Below are 16355 nucleotides of genomic sequence, written 5' to 3' on the forward strand. Positions count from 1 at the left end.
AAAATGGCACACAGAGCCAAAAAGAAGTGTAGAATGTAATAAATGGCTGGTATTTAATAATAAAGACAGAATGCTTAAGGCAATTACAAGAGAGATTTCCTTTAAAACCATTAATGAAATTGGAAGAGGAATATAAAATATGTCCTAACACCAGTCTCTTGTTTGTGTTTCTCTTCGGACAGATAAAGGACCCTTTTTAAAACAATAACAAAAGCAAAAGTGAACAATTAACTAATCCAGTGCTCCAAAAGTGGCTGATGATTATGAAGGGAAATTGTTCCAAATCTTTTGCTCTCTCTGCCTACTTAGATAGGGGCCTCCCACCATCTGCCACACACACCCAGGAAGGCATAGGTGTGGCCAAAGAGAGTTTGAGTTCAGCCCCTCCGTGGACACAAAACACCCAATCCTGTCACCCACCAAAATCCCAAAAAGGCTAGAAATGGCTCAGGCTCTGAGCATGCACAGCCCTCCTGCTGCTCCCAATTCTGCTAGCAGCATCGCATTTTTTTCTCTTGAGCAAACGATGCTTTTAACCTTCTTCCTAGTGGGGATCTCACTCTTGAGATGACCCTCCATTTTTTTCCATCAGTCATTCACCCCTTCTTCAGATATTTATTGAGTGCCAGCTGTGTGCCTAAGCTCTGATCACAAACTGAGAAACAGATGTGGTCCCTGCCCCACAGAACTCACAGCCCTCAAAGGAGGCAGAGACTAAATAAGCAATTATGAATGTAATCAACTTCTTTGTATTTCAAGAGTATTGGTCAAAATAATGATCATAGTAATGATAATGGTTACCCTGAACTGGGATCATGTTCTGTACCAGACAGTGTTCTCAATACTCCATGTAGATCAATAAGCTCGTGGAAACCTGACACCATTACAGGGAGAGTATCATCATCCTAAATATACAGAAGAAAACTGAGACTCCAACAGGCTAGGAGATTTGCCGTGGGTCTCACCACCAGCAAGAAAAAACAAGCCAGGATTCAAATCTGTGTCTTTCTCTCTTCAGAAGACAGCTAATATCTACCTCACCCAGAATATTAATCAGGAAATATAAGCAGACATAATGAATCCTTCTGTATCTCCTTGTAATCAAAATGGCATTTTGACCAGACAAAAGCTGTTTGTGGCCCATTGTTCTTCTGACCTGGGTTTCAGAAAACATTACTAATAAGCTGTAATTCCTCCTCCAGTTCTCCAATCTTGCTCCTTTTAATCAGAACAACTTCTACATTTTAGCCAATCTCATGTAGAATGAGAGGACAAAAGGCTTTAAAACCTAGCAAGAAATTTTTTTCATGGTGTTTACATGGTCTCAGCCACCTGAAAACTTTTAGGAAGAAGGATCAATTATGAATACATTCACATGCACGACATAATCACTGCTAAATAAGGCAAAAGCAAAGGTTTAATTTGGTTCTGAATTTCTTTAACCATACAGAAACTACGGTTTGGGGTCAAGTCATTTACATTCCAGAGTTAAGTTCTTAAAATCACACACCAAAAAAAAAAAAAAAAATGTCCTTTATATTATTCAAAAGAACCCCCTTAAATCTAAAATGATAAAATAATTTACGGGGGCGGGAGCGGTCTCTGAATGATCCAATCAAGCAATCTTTCCTTAAAACTTCTCTGTTCTACCTTTAAAGTATGAAGTTTATATCTATTTGTGGGGAGGAAAGAATAGAGAGACTTTCTTCTCAGATATGTTTCCCTTAGGACAATGCTATGTCTGTAGAAGTTGCTGGATTTCCTAAAAGAATACCCTCACTCTACGGAAAAATAATTGTTATTGTTTCCCCGTAAAAATTCACAACCTCACAGACTTAGGCAGTTCTAGACCAGGCAGGAAAATCAAACCAGTCTCATGCCCTCATTTACCAGAGGTAACATGAAGTCTGAAAGGAAATGTGATTTAACCAAGGTCACATAGCTGATTAGCAAAACATCAAGGCCCCTAGCTACTAATGCAATACTCCAAAGGAAAAAAATTACTTTTCCCCCCTCTATTAATGACTACCAGCATGAGAAAAGCTGTTTTGTTTTGAAGCCTGTTTATTTATTTTGTTGTTGTGGGGGGTTTTTTTGGTGGTACGCGGGCCTCTCACTGCTGTGGCCTCTCCCGTTGCAGAGCACAGGCTCCGGACGCGCAGGCTCAGCGGCCATGGCTCATGGGCCCAGCCACTCCGCGGCATGTGGGATCTTCCCGGACTGGGGCACGAACCCATGTCCCCTGCATCCGCAGGCGGATTCTCAACCACTGCACCACCAGGGAAGCCCTTGTTGTTGTTTTATTTTGCTATGGACAAGTGAAATGTCAGATCAAGGATTTTCTGTAAGGGTGGCTTTTAAAGGTATTTTATGGCTTTTAAAGGTATTCTAAGGAGATTATAATGCTAGATGACAAAGATTTCACATATGACCTCAAGTCGCACCCATTATTGCTGTCAAATACTCATTCTTAAAGGCTGATTATGTCTCCTCTAAATTCCTACTTGTGTTGTAAGAGGCTACTCCTGCCACAGACATATGGTGTCTGTAGCACTGATTATGGGAGCTAGGAAGGTGGGTGGGGACCTGCCCAAGAGAGGAAACCTGAGTTGTAAGAGCATGTTTCCCTTCTAATTTTTCTCCTTTCCAATTTTAAAGATGTTTTCTCTATAAGAACATAACTGTTTAATAAAATAACTTGATACTCATTTAATATAATATTCATTAAATATAATTAATCAGTTATCTTTTTCATAATTAATATACTCATATATTTGTAACTACATATTAAATGGCAGAAAAATCTCATTTAGATTAAGAAAATTAGCCATTTCATGAATTTATTATAAGTAACAACAAAAGCCAACTGCTTCAATAAAAGCTGCCATTAATATATGAAAATGTCTTTGAATGTTACAGCAATAATTGAATCACTTCTGGTCACGCCATAAGTATTTATTTTAAGAAAGAATTAGCTTTTTCTAATTGAAATAAACAGATGACCACTTCATGAATTACCAACGATGCTGGTGATTACCAGTCAGCTGCGGATTTTAGTGACTGTATCACCATTATGAATTTCAATTAATTCTAACAAATATTTGTGGACATATGACTGGATGTCAGGTGCATGGTCTCATGGAGCTCATGTTTTGATGGAGGAGACAGAAAATAAACAAACAAATCGTACAGGGGAGCTCAAAGAACAGAAGGAGTAAGGCAGGAACATAGCAGACACGAAGGAAAGGGAAGTAGCTGCTAATCCACCTGCAATCTTGAGAAAGTTGTGTGGCGGTCTGTAAGGTATGTGGGACATCCAGACTTTGTTCTTAGTATAAGCAAAGTGTAAGTAATAAGTAACTTGTATTTTTTAAAAGTCACAGTGGTTACTATGTAGATAATAGATCCAATTACCAAATGAGGGATGTCTCCCTTCTGTCCATTTCTAATAATATCAGTAAAGTGATGCTTAATCATTTTTACTAAATCATTATATCGTATTAAGAGATTTTTTTTATTACATAGGTTCATGGGTCAGAATTTACCATTCTAGAAAATTTCTTTTTGATGCATTTGATGGACCTTTTTTTTTGACAGACCTATTAAATAACCCACTATAACTTTCATCTTAAATTTATTTCATTATAAGATTTTGTCCAGTGTAATTTAAGGTCAGTGTTAAAATTTGTGATTCCATGAGGCAACATAACTGATTGGTCTTTGGAGCCAGACAGTCTCAGGTGTGAATTTTGGCTGGTCCACCCACTGTGGTATAACCTTGGGCCCAACGTGTGGCCTCTCAATCTTAGTTTCTCCTTATGTAAAATGGAGATAATAACAGTATCTCTCTCACATGACCGTGGGGAGAAGAATTAAATGAGATAATGCCTGGGAAGCATTGAAGCCACTGCCTATACCTAATACATTTTAAATAATGGCAACTATTACTCTTATCATTGCTCCTATATTCTATTAGTATTAATTAACCAGCAAAGAGAACTATCCTAAAAATGTCAGTCATGAAATTTTTTTAATTTGAAGAATTAGGATTACTATACCAAATGCACGTACTTGGAGTTATTTATATTATAAAGACCTACCTCACAAACTAAACTGAAAGTAGAAAACATGAGAATTAATTCATCTGTGTACATATCAGGTGCTTTATTAACAAACAGGCTTAAATGAGATTACAATATTTCTGTTGAGGTGTCTACTTTCTACATTGCCAGCAGATTCAAGTTTTACTTTAAAAATTCAATAGCAGTTGGCAAATTCCTAGACCACAAGAACCTTGATGAAATCAGCAACCTATGGGCATTCCGGCATTCCTAAGGGCTGCCAAAGAATTTGCTGGAGAAAGACCCCAAGGTAACTTCTGGGATCTGCCAATGACCTCTGCAGTCAGCCAACTTAATGAAAGACACTAAGGTTTCTGGCAATGTACTACGGGACTCTGATATTATGATTAACAGCACCACTCAGTGTTTATCTAATTATAACTATAGATATGCCAAGAGAGCCTCGATGTCCCAAAATGTCCCCTTTTCCAACTGGCTGATATCTGAAACATCATAATCACACTGTGTATGTGGAAACAATAAAACTGTGCTTTAAAAGTATTTGTTTAATTGAAATGTTTAATAAAGTCTGAATTGGTGGTGTTTTATTATGTTTAACATATATTTAAAACAAATATGTTGTAAACAAATATTTATTTTAAATAAACATTCCCAGTTTTGAGAAAGCCCAAGTGAGAAAACCCAAGATAAAAAGGAATCACAAAAGAACCAATGACTCGATAGGAAAAGAAAGGGCTTTCTAAAACAACATTTCAGACTCCTCTAAACACTATTACCTACAAATTAAGGTATACATGGTCATGATAGAAAAAAGAATGTTGTAACAAGAAAGACTAGGACAAAGGGGAAACACATAGGGGTTTTATTAGATTATTCATTATTGATAAAATTAAAGATAAAAGACCTAGGTTTCTAAACACATAAGTAGCAAAGAAAAAAGAGAGTCACTAATGTGAAAACGTTCCACAGACAAATAAATGATAACTTTGGGAGGAGCAAATAATGTCATTTTTCCCCTCTGAACTATTAAGTAAGGTGACTGTTCAAACAAAACCAAATCAATTACCATTTCTATAAAGTTGCACTTTCTGTCTTTAAATTTGTTAATATTAATATTTTTATCTGGATTTAGAACAGGGGATGGTAGCAATATAATTAAGCTATAGAAATTATAAACTTTTGAGAAACAATGTTTGCGTTCCAAGATTCTACAACAGAAATGCATTTTTTTCTTTCTTTCAGCTAGAAGATGGCCATGTGGTATTTTTGGAACAAAGAAGTCTACGTTGTACTCACTACTTACATTGTTAGAGTGCAGAAGATTAAACCACTGGAGTCTTCCCTATTATGTATAGTTGATCATTCTCTTCTCTTCATCTCTTTAATAACTGTTTCCTAAATCCAACTTAATTGGATTCAATAAATTTGGTATTTTTAGGACATCTACTACATGAATGGAACTATACTAAGTTACAATGAGGAAATTTATAAAAATCATTCAAAGACATAACACAATGCTTAACCTACAACAAAAATTACTAGACATGTGAAGAAGAAAAAAAAATGTGGCTTCAAAAGAAAACAGCACTCAATAGAAACAGAAATGACCCAGATGCTGGAATTAGCAGAGAAGAAATTTAAAACATCTATTGTAGATATGTCTGAGGACTTAAAAGAAATAATGAACATAACTGGTGCATAGATGAGGAATTTCAGCAGGAAATAAAAACAATTTTAAAAGATTTGATAAACAACAAGGTCCTACTGTATAGCACAGGGCACTATATTCATTATCTTGTAATAACCTATAATGGAAAAGAATATGAAAAAGAATATATATAATCTGAATTACTTTGCTGTACACCAGAAACTAATACAACATTGTAAATCAACTATACTTCAACTAAAAAAAAGATTTATTGAAAATTCTAGAACTAAGAGTACAATACATGAAATAAAATATTCCCTGGATAAGTTTAACAGTAGATTGGAGACCACAAGAAAAAAAGGGCTAGTAAACTTGGAGACCAATTAATAGAAAATAGATTGGAAACAAACTAAACAAAGAGCCACACTGATCTGTGGGCTGATATTAAGCAATCAAACACAGATGTAACTTAAGTTCCAGAAGAAAATGCAACAAGAATGGGGCAAGTAAAATTTTGAAGAAATAATTGTTAAAAATTTTCCAAATATGGTGAGAATATACAAGAATCTCAGCAAGCTCCAAGCAGAATTAATATAAAGAAAATCACATCTAGTAACACTCTTAACCTATCACACTGTATAGTATACTGAAAATCAAAGATAAGGAGAAAAAACCTTGAAAGCAGGAGAGAAAAATGACTCAGTGTATCCAGAGGAACAAAGATAAAAATGATGGATGACATTTCATCAGAAACATTAAAGATCAGAAGAGAATGGGATGATATCTTCAAAGTGGTAAAAGAAAAACATAAACTGTCAAGTAAAAATTCTGTATCCAGCAAAATTATCCTTCAAAAATGAGGGCAAAATACAGATATTTTTAGCTAAACAAAAGTTGAGGGAAGTTGTTGCTACCAGACCTTCAATGCAAAAAGGAAAAAAAAAAAAAAAGAAAGAAAAAGCTAAGACATTCTTCAGGCTGAAGAGATATGATAACAGAAAGAAACTCAATGAAATGAAGAGTGCCAGAAACAGTAAATGTATAGGTAAATATCAATACATACTCCCTTATTTCTTATTTAATTTTTTTAGAAGACAGCTGTTTAAAGCAAAACTAAAACAAAATAACATCTTACAGTGTTTATAACACATATAATAGTAAATATATGACTACACGAAGGAAAGTGGTAGGTAGAAGCACACTATTCTTGTTTCAGATGGAGTGGTACTTCGCACAGTAAATTAACTCAAGATACACTGTGCACTTAAGTTAAAGATGCCTATTGTAATCCTTAAAGTAACAACTAATGAAACATATCTTAAAAAGGGAGATTAGAACTTTCCTGGAGGATGAGGGTCACATCTCAGTTTATGGAAGTCCCACAACAGGGCCTATCAGGTACTGAGTTCTGAATAAATTTAAATTAAGCAACAAATGGACACATATGAATAAAACTAACAGGATAAGAAATGATAAGCATCATTAAAGAGGCAACAATAAAGTATCACTAGGTGAGAAAGACTATTATATGGAAAGCAGATAAAATAATTTTAATTTTGCATTTATGGAAAATACAGGTATTATGGGTTCTCTGTTGTTACACACACACATAGATGCACTGGAGATGCACATAATATTGTTTTTGTTCCCCTGGCTAGAACTTATGACTTTGCGGGGAGATTTCTTCTAGCCCTGGAGGAGGTAAATCTAGAATCACCACTCAGTCAAGACTCACTCTTCAGGGATTTGCACCAGGGTCCCTTGAACTCCCAAACTAGGCAAGGTCTCCTGTCCTGCGCTGTAATTATGCCCTGTGCTTATGTTTCTTTTCTTCCTTCCTCCCTTCCTTTTTATGGCTGTATCGGGTCTTAGTTGCAGCGCGTGGGCCTCTCTCTAGTTGTAGCACGTGGGTTTTCTCTTCTTTAGTTGTGGTGCGCAGGCTCCAGAGCACGTGGGCTCTGCAGTTTGCAGCACGCAGGCTCTCTAGTTGAGGTGCGCTAGCTTAGTAGTTGTGGCGCATGGGCTTAGTTGCCCCACAGCATGTCAGATCTTAGTTCCCCAATCAGGGATCAAACTTGTGTCTCCTGCATTGGAAGGCAGATCCTTTTAACACTGGACCACCAGGGAAGTCCCTGCTTATGTTTCATGTCTTTCATCATGATCAAAATTTTAAAATTATTTCTGTCATCATGTCTTTAAAATCTGTCACTTGGATTAGAGTGTGAGCTCCATGAGAACAAAGACGGCATCTGTCTAGCTCTTGGCCATATCCAAAACCCAGTGCCTGACTCACAGGACATCACTGATAACTATTTGTTGAATGAATCTTGGCAAATGAGAGATGAATGAGATCTTAGAAATCATCTAGATATTACAATCTGTCTTTTTATGGATGAGCAATCAGTTCCTTGAGTAAGTAAATGGTCCAGTTGGGACCCAAACTACCAGAACCTCCATTTTCAGACCTCTAGACCAAAGCTCTCTCTGTAAAAGTTATAACATTCTAGCCAAATGCACAAAAATGACAGTGTGTGTGCATATAACAACGAAGAAATTACTTTGACTTTTAAATGCTCACACTTAAAAGATTCCTCAGAAACTATTTACACATCAGTCTTGTGAATAAATGACATATGGCAAGTCCTAACTAAGAAACATCTAATGTAAGATCTTAAAATGCAGAAGACTGTGAACCCTGGCCAAGCTGATAAAAAGAAAAAGGAGAAAAGGAAAAAAAAAAAGCATCCTCTGACAAATTATATCAGAAAAGAGGGGCTTATTTTAATACAAAAAGTGTGAAATTTTCCTCCTCTTTTCATTTCTTTCTCCTATAGATGCGAACCCTACCTTTCTTGTTTAGTGCACAAAAGTCAATGAGCTATCTCTATAAAAAAATCTATTTCCAGTTCTGGGGTCTGGGTCTTCCATGTTCCACGTCCTCCCTCAGCAAGGAGTTCAACACCTCACTCAGTCCAAGAGAGCAAGGATGGATTGGGGATTAACAGAAATACATGAGAAACCCCGTGAGGACAGTCATCTCCTCCACCCAGCAAGTACTTTTACTAAACCTGACCTTTGCTCTCCTTCACAACATACAGTTTTTCCCCAGGGCAAAGCCTCACTAGCCAGCAAGGAGATGCTGTCAGGAAAGGGACAGCTCTACTCTGCTGTTTGCTAGATGCCCTTCCTAAGCCTTCTGAGAAAGGCTTCCTTCTCCCAGTGGCTAATGTTGGACGTTCTAAAGGGAATGTTGGAGCTCCAGAGCCACCCCTCTCTCCTCCCTGGGTTCTCCTTCAACACAGCCTACCAATGCAACAGGCAGTGGCAACGAGGTGAGGGAAGATGCTCTAGCAAGTATCACAAGCCGTCCCACCTCAAGATTTCCCATCAGTGGTCTCTACATCACTTCCAATCCAAACCCCTCACCCAACCTCTGAAATCAGGACACTGTGTGTGCAAGATAGGTGACAGCAGCTCGGCAGTGACCAGGAGGGGATGTTCAGGACACCGCGTCCCCCCAGTTCCCTTCCAATCACACTTTGTTATACCTCTGAATGTCATCAGGCCTTTTCCGCCTACTACTTACAAAGCAACAAAGAAAAATTATTATAGAAAACTTTGTAATCAAAAAGGTTTCTGTAGGATACACAATTCAAAACCACAATTCTTTTTTTTCCCCCACTGTGCACCAGCTCTGTGCAATTGGCACTTATTTAAGACAACTTTCAAAGAAAGTATATTTGCAGTTCAAAGATAAGCAGGTTTTTAGTAAACTGTCTTCTTCGCTGCTGGCAGAAAAACCCCAAAAGAAAGAATAAGTAAGAGGAGAAGGCTTCTCTCTGAATTATACTACATGCGCAGACCTAGTTTTCTGGAAATTCATCAATAGCTAGGATAATCAGGGCTAGGGACTGCCCCCACCACCCCACCCTTGCCCCATCAACATAATGAGAATGAAATGCTGAAATTATCATATGTGATAATTAAGACAGTTTTTAAACTCTTTTCTTATAATTATCAATCTCATATGTGCTTTACATTAAAAACCTATGTTAATTCAAAGCATGCAGTTAAAAAAAGGGAAGATGCCATTTTTAACAAGGCCTGTGTTTGCATCAATTCTAACTGAAAAGTGCCCTAATGGAAATATCAGGGAACAAAGAACAAAACCAAGAGGCCAGTCTGGAACCCATAGGACACAATACAGGGGGACAAGCCCAAGGGCTAAACCAACACCAGTGTCCACAAGAAAGTTTTCCAGCCAATGAACCCATGCAGCTCTGGTTTGTGTGCAGGACACTGCATTGTGCGTTGTTCACATATGCTACCCTTCAAAGGCTGTATTTTGCCTCTTGCCCCAACACAGTTTTTGTTAAGAACTAACAACCTAGTGCCATATTTAAGGACCTACAGAAGGGACTACCAATGTCAAGGCTACAAGCTCATAAGGAAAAGGCTAAACCTCTGGAGAAGCTGTAAGAGGAAATTTAAATGATAAATAAAATCCTGACAACAAGGAAGCATGACTTTCTTTTGGTAATTTTTAATGATTCTACCAATGAAAAACAAATTCTTCACTTTTAAAGCACATGATGATGCAAAGACACAAAGACTCCAATCTAAAGTGAAAGAAGAGGCAGATCCAGCATTTCTTTTTTATTTTGGAAATGGGATGGTGGAGTGGGGGCTACAACTATGTAACCTGAAGCTGTACAGTTTAGGAAATGTCACAAAAACATTTTTTTTTCCTGTAGGAAAACAGACTCCCAGCTCCCTCTACTCTTCCCGAGCTAATAGAACGGGAACCTCCTCAACATTACTTCATGGTGAGCAGATGGTACTCTGAAATTTTTTTGATAAAAGCAATCCACTGGCAGGTGTTGTAGAGAGGTCAGTGGAACCCAGATTAACAATTGATCAGTTCTAATGGACCGTCGTAGCAATAAACTCAGAGCCTGTACACAGACCTGCTACCCCAGGAAGAGCAAGGGAGCTGACACCCAAGCTGTTAACAGACTTGTGCATAACAGCATCAATGTTTCACAGCTTCAAAACCTTCATCTAAGCAGACATACATTCTTTGATGCATATCCATTTTCTCCAAATCATCTCTTTTCCAGGTTTCCACAAAAGTGCACATGGTTTACTCTGACCCCTCGAGAACATTCTGTCATGGTCCAGATAGTGAATGGCACTCTGTAATATTTACAGATTATTTCAACATTGTAATATTGACAGATTATTTCAACATCTACTTTGTGCTCAGACCACAGCTGTAGCCTCTGATATTCGTCTTGTACTTATACAGAACAGATGACAACGGGGGAGGAAAAACTGGGCCCATCTTCTTTGTTCCCAAGAGAACAAAAACTATAAGACTCCAGAGACCCATTCTCTCACTCTCTGTTTTTTTTGAGAGGGATATTCATGCTGCATTCATGTTTCCATCACCACATTTGACAAGGGAATCAGTGTGCTGCATCAGAATTTTATTGTAAAGGATCAATCATAGAAAGGAAGTCAGAGCACTCTTAGAAAATAACAATTGCTTCAGATGGAAAAAAAAAGAGCACTCTAAAGTTAGTTAAGCTAAATCACAGAACACTTTTTCTCTCCTGAAGGATAAATAATCCTGCAAGTCAATTAATCATTCTCTCCCTCACCCAGTTGCTTTTTGTAGACAACTGATCTCAAAATAAAATTGACTATATGAGCCATAAACACCAGATTTTCCAAAAGAGTCCTTTGGAAATCTTTGTTGTATTTTTCCTGGTCATCACATCTGAAGGCACTTTGTTTCTTTGTGTCATTATTGATGATATTACCTTTGATTACCTGTTTAAGACAGTACCCATAATAAAGCTGCTAAAGTTCCCTTTGTAATTAATAAGCAATTTGTGGGCAGATACTTTGAGACTGTCAATGTCCTGTTCATCAAACTTTCACCTGCTAGTTTTAGCATCTATTGAAGATTCTTGCCTGAATCAATTATTACCATAATTTTATAATTCCATCATTTCTTCCACATTTAGTAGTTGGCATTCTACTATAAGAGTGTTTCCTTCTCTTTTATTTATGTATTTATCTATTTATTATCAGATTGGACTCACATATTCTTATCAAATTTAAGTTGATTTGAGTTGAATTTCTGTCATTTACAACCAGAATATTCCTAAAAAGGCTTCTGGAACTCCCAAGGAGACATAGTTTCCCTTCGCAATGCATTCAAGAGATCCTTACAATCTTCAGACCTAAAAGGTGCTTCCTGATGCTTTCATCAAATCCCTTCTGGTCCACCCTAAGAAGTCCAAACCCTCTGAAGGGAGGCACACTTAAGACAAATGTGACCAACAAATGGACCCTCGTGTGGCTATAGGAAGGCAAGGTGCTTCTTGCTATTTTCAGCTGACTCCTCTGCTCTTTCTCTGTAGCTCTGCTCTAAGAGCCGGGCTGGCATCCCCACTCCTCTCCAGGTGTTACCAACAGTCCCCAGGGCTTCTCCGCCTCCCCCTGAAGCCTCTCAAGCTTCACACGTTGGGTGTTATGACTGAAAATGACCCCCAATGGTGGGCTTGATATTTTCTGTTTCCCCTCCAGACCCATTTTTCACCCTTTTCCACCCAAAGCCTCAGAAAGTCTGAACCAAATCAACTACACCAACAGTTGGGTTCAGCCAATGGTGGGTACCAGCAAGAGATCAAAAAGCTAGAGACAGTTATCAGTGTATCTTTTTCCCCAGATTCTACACTTATTAGCTCACCATCTCTCTATCAATTACCCTTTCCATATAGCTACTCTCCCTAGGTTCTAGAAACCACTCCCTCTGCTTGTTCCTTCAGGCCAGGAGTGTGGCTTGCTCGGGGGTACAACACCATTGCTTGTTGGTTTCTCTTACCATACATCTGTAAATATTTTCTTTATTAAACTTTCCTCCATTAGCCCATTTGAGTGTGCATTCTTTTACAAGAGGTACAACCATGGGACAGAGACACAGCCAAAGGCTATCTTTGGTATCACCATCTTTTTCTGTGCTTGAAGCTTTATCTTTTCCATATAAATGAAAACATAGCGAAATAAACACTACTTCCTAATTGTGACCATATGGCACTAAAAGAGATATGTTCTAGCAAGGCACAGACTTAAGGAATTAAGATTCACCCCTGTTTTGCTAGCAGTGAGGAAAAGTCACAAACCCAAAATAACAATACAGATGAAATTTCCTTCTGGAGGGACCCAAAGGAACCTTCAAGTATTACTCAATTCACTTCTTGCCTTTAACTATGTTTTATATATACATAACAGCATCAAAGTCCTTCTCAACCAGACACAGGTGTGCCATGATTAGATATGAAATCCACAACAAAAATTTATTAAGCAGATGTTCAAATCCCAGGTCTGTGAATGATTTAATTTTTAAATATAATTAACAGTCAGTTCAAGGTTAGATCCATACATAACAACATTGCTTTCAGTCACTTAAAATGCAGCCATGGAAGAGGGATTTGGATATATTCTGCCATCTATCTTATCAATTTACCATTAAAAGCTCCTGTGATTATTGTCAGTTGACTGATTAACTCCCCCAGAATTAGAGAGGAAACCTGGTTACATGCATGTAAGTGTGTGTTATCACCTACTGTAACTTGCATAGTGGAAAATGGTTGAGGATCACTGTCCTGTCTTGTCAAAAAATAGGCACATTTATTTCAACCCTGTACCATTCTCTCAAGAGCCTTCTCTCCAAACCTCTGAACCCTGGTGTTCCCAGTATACCTAGTGTTTCTCCTTTGGCAACAAACACACAAAACAACTTAACTCAAACTATAATCAGTTACCTGCAAGTCTGCATCAAATTCATGTTTCAGGTGTGCTTCCTCTGCAGCCTCCACCAGACGCTGGCAAGATAGAAAGCAACACAAAGTATCAGAACTGTAGCCTCGACCCCATTTCAACAACATGAAAAGACCGAAGTTTCTCCATTGACCAAAAATGACATATCATATCATGGCATGTGAACTGTGACCTGGTGCCTTTGCTTCCATGAAACTGAAAATAACATGTGTCAAAATCTAGTTTTTGCTTTCATCATCCAATCATATGTGTATACAAATACACGTATGTTCTGCATCCACTTTCGTAAAAATTCAAAGACACTGGCCCTTGAGGCCAGATATGGACTCCAAAACCTACCTAGAAAAGTGCATTCCTTAAGCATAGAAGGCCCTTAGTCAAGATTTATTGAATTGAATCGAGTTTAACTCTAAGTGGGCTTTCTTCCCCAATGGTTTAGAAATAGTACTTAATTCCCTCAATTATTTAAGGTCAATTCTTTCTGCACCCAGCTCTGGTACATAATTATCAGATGACAGTTATTTGAATTTAATGGTACCTCAATGCCACTTTGACAATCTGCATCCCAATAAGAAAATCACTAAAATTAAATCAACATGCAACACCTGTAAGTACACAACTCTTGTTATTCTTCTTAGCTAAGTAAATTCAACCAATTCATATTATGAAAATAATTTCATAAAATTCCATTTAACATCAATGAGTCAACTATCAAATCATTTATTCTTTAATTTGAACTTTCCAACAATAAGTTATTTCCCACCATGGAAATGTATGCTACAAGATATTGCAGAAAACTCGTTTAGTGAAATAATATTTCACTGAAATTTTATTGAACTAAAAGCAAAACCTTAGATTCAAGTAAAAAATTCAACCATTTCTATCTTTTCCAGTTATTCTTGTAGCCTATGCTGTCTTTAGCTCGCTTTTTCTTGACACATTATAGAACTGAGTTTAACAGACCCTGTTTCAAAAATGATGACATTAGTATTAATTTCTAAATGATCACAAATCAACAGACAAATGTTCCATGAATAACTGTAATATTTAATTGGACATGGAAATAAAGAGAGTGAAATTTATTTGGGTAAGTTAGGCACCAGTACGAGCACTAAAGCCCTCTCTCTCCACCAGCGTTGCCCATAGATTGGAATCTGGGAGAGGTGGCCAACCTGGTTTCCCACATTCTCTTCAGATAGTCAGGAAGTGGCTTCGCCTTCTCTGGTCAATCAAAGAACAGACCCCAGGAGAACATTACAGGGCCAGAGCCAGAAGATCCAGTTCTAATTCTAGTGAAGATGCAACTCCCTACCATTGCAAAATTTGGGCAGGCCCTTCCTCTCTCTGATTCTCAGTTTCCTCATCCCAAACACATGAAAAGGCAATCCCAGATCAGTGGTTCTCAAAGTACAGTCCCCCACCAACAGCATCAGTTTCACCTGAGAACCTGTTAGAAACTCACATTTTCAAGCCCCATCCCAGTCCTACAGAATCAGAAGCTCTGGGGCTGAGCCAAGCAAACTGTTTTAACAAGCTCTCTGGGTGATTCAGAAGCTGCTGAAGTTTGAGAGCCACTGACTACAAATAGCACTCACCCCAGACCCCCTTGATTTATGAGCACCACCAACCCTCCAAGGTTTCCTAAATCTCATTTATCTCTTTAAAATCTGTGTGTGTATATATATATATATATATATATATATATATATATATATATTTCCACTATAAGACATAAAATACTTTATAGAAGAGAGGCATAAAACAAAGGATGGGAAACATAGAAAAAGCAAAAGGAGAGACACTATCTGTGTAGACTGGACACACTGGCCCCAAACTTTCAATGGGTTGTGGTCTTCATGGAACCATCCTACTCAATGAAGCTTGTAAGTGTCCTGTGATTACTTGACACAATTTGCAAATGTAATGTGGACCCTGAAAAATAAATGACTGAGAGTGATTTAAGAAATCTATGTGAAAGCTTATTTTCTTAATCATTGTAACAGATTGTTCTTAATCATTGTAACATGATACATGCATATACATTCTAAATTACATTTACATATTGAGCTTTACAGAGTGTGTATAACAAATATTATGCATCTCTGAACACTTACATATCACAAAAACCCATTCATTCTAACTGTATTTACTTAAACTCATAGAAGTTGTTTTCTCATGGTGTCTAAGCACTCTGAGAACCCAGAGAAGAAATGTCGATTAAATGAACAAATGACTGAAAGATAAGAACAAAATAAAATTTCTCAATTATCAAGACAGATAATATTAAAAAAAGTAAACAATTGGAAATGCAAAAAAAAGAAAAATAAAGCTGTATAGGACCAACAAATAAGAGAACAAGACAGAAATAATAAGCAAGTTGAAGTTACCATGAAAGAACATAGCATGAAATTCATTTCATATATAACGTTTCATTTACATTTATATGTATGTATATGTATATCACACATACATGCCAATAACAAATTTGTGTGTAATATAACATGAAATGTATTTCAACTACAAATACTGTAATACAAGCCACGGGGCACAAGAAGATAACACATTGGAAACAATTCTGTAATATTGTACAAACCACTGACATCAACCAGAACACTGTTCTTTGTGTGGAGCTCTGAGCCCATGAGAATTTTAATCCTGCTGGCCAGTTTTTACATTCATTTTCTAGTTAAATTTGCTACATGCCTTTTTTAAACTTAATTTATCTCACATATTTGTTGTTTCCATAAAGATATTTTCCCATCATGCTCACTACA

At 37.3% G+C, this 16355-nt stretch overlaps 1 protein-coding gene across 4 annotated transcripts in view; it reads right to left on the reverse strand.

Annotated features, from left to right (window-relative positions):
- Window positions 1-16355, reverse strand: part of CACNA2D3 (calcium voltage-gated channel auxiliary subunit alpha2delta 3) — an 808785-nt gene that overhangs the window by 570911 nt on the left and 221519 nt on the right. For all 4 annotated transcript variants that reach the window (XM_067043906.1, XM_067043907.1, XM_067043905.1 and 1 more), the window contains exon 4: window positions 13566-13625. In XM_067043906.1, coding sequence (XP_066900007.1) covers window positions 13566-13625 — 60 coding nt within the window. The remainder of the gene's footprint in view (window positions 1-13565; window positions 13626-16355) is intronic.

The sequence above is a fragment of the Kogia breviceps genome, chromosome 10, assembly GCF_026419965.1.
Source record: "Kogia breviceps isolate mKogBre1 chromosome 10, mKogBre1 haplotype 1, whole genome shotgun sequence".
Classification (NCBI taxonomy): Eukaryota; Metazoa; Chordata; class Mammalia; order Artiodactyla; family Physeteridae; genus Kogia; species Kogia breviceps.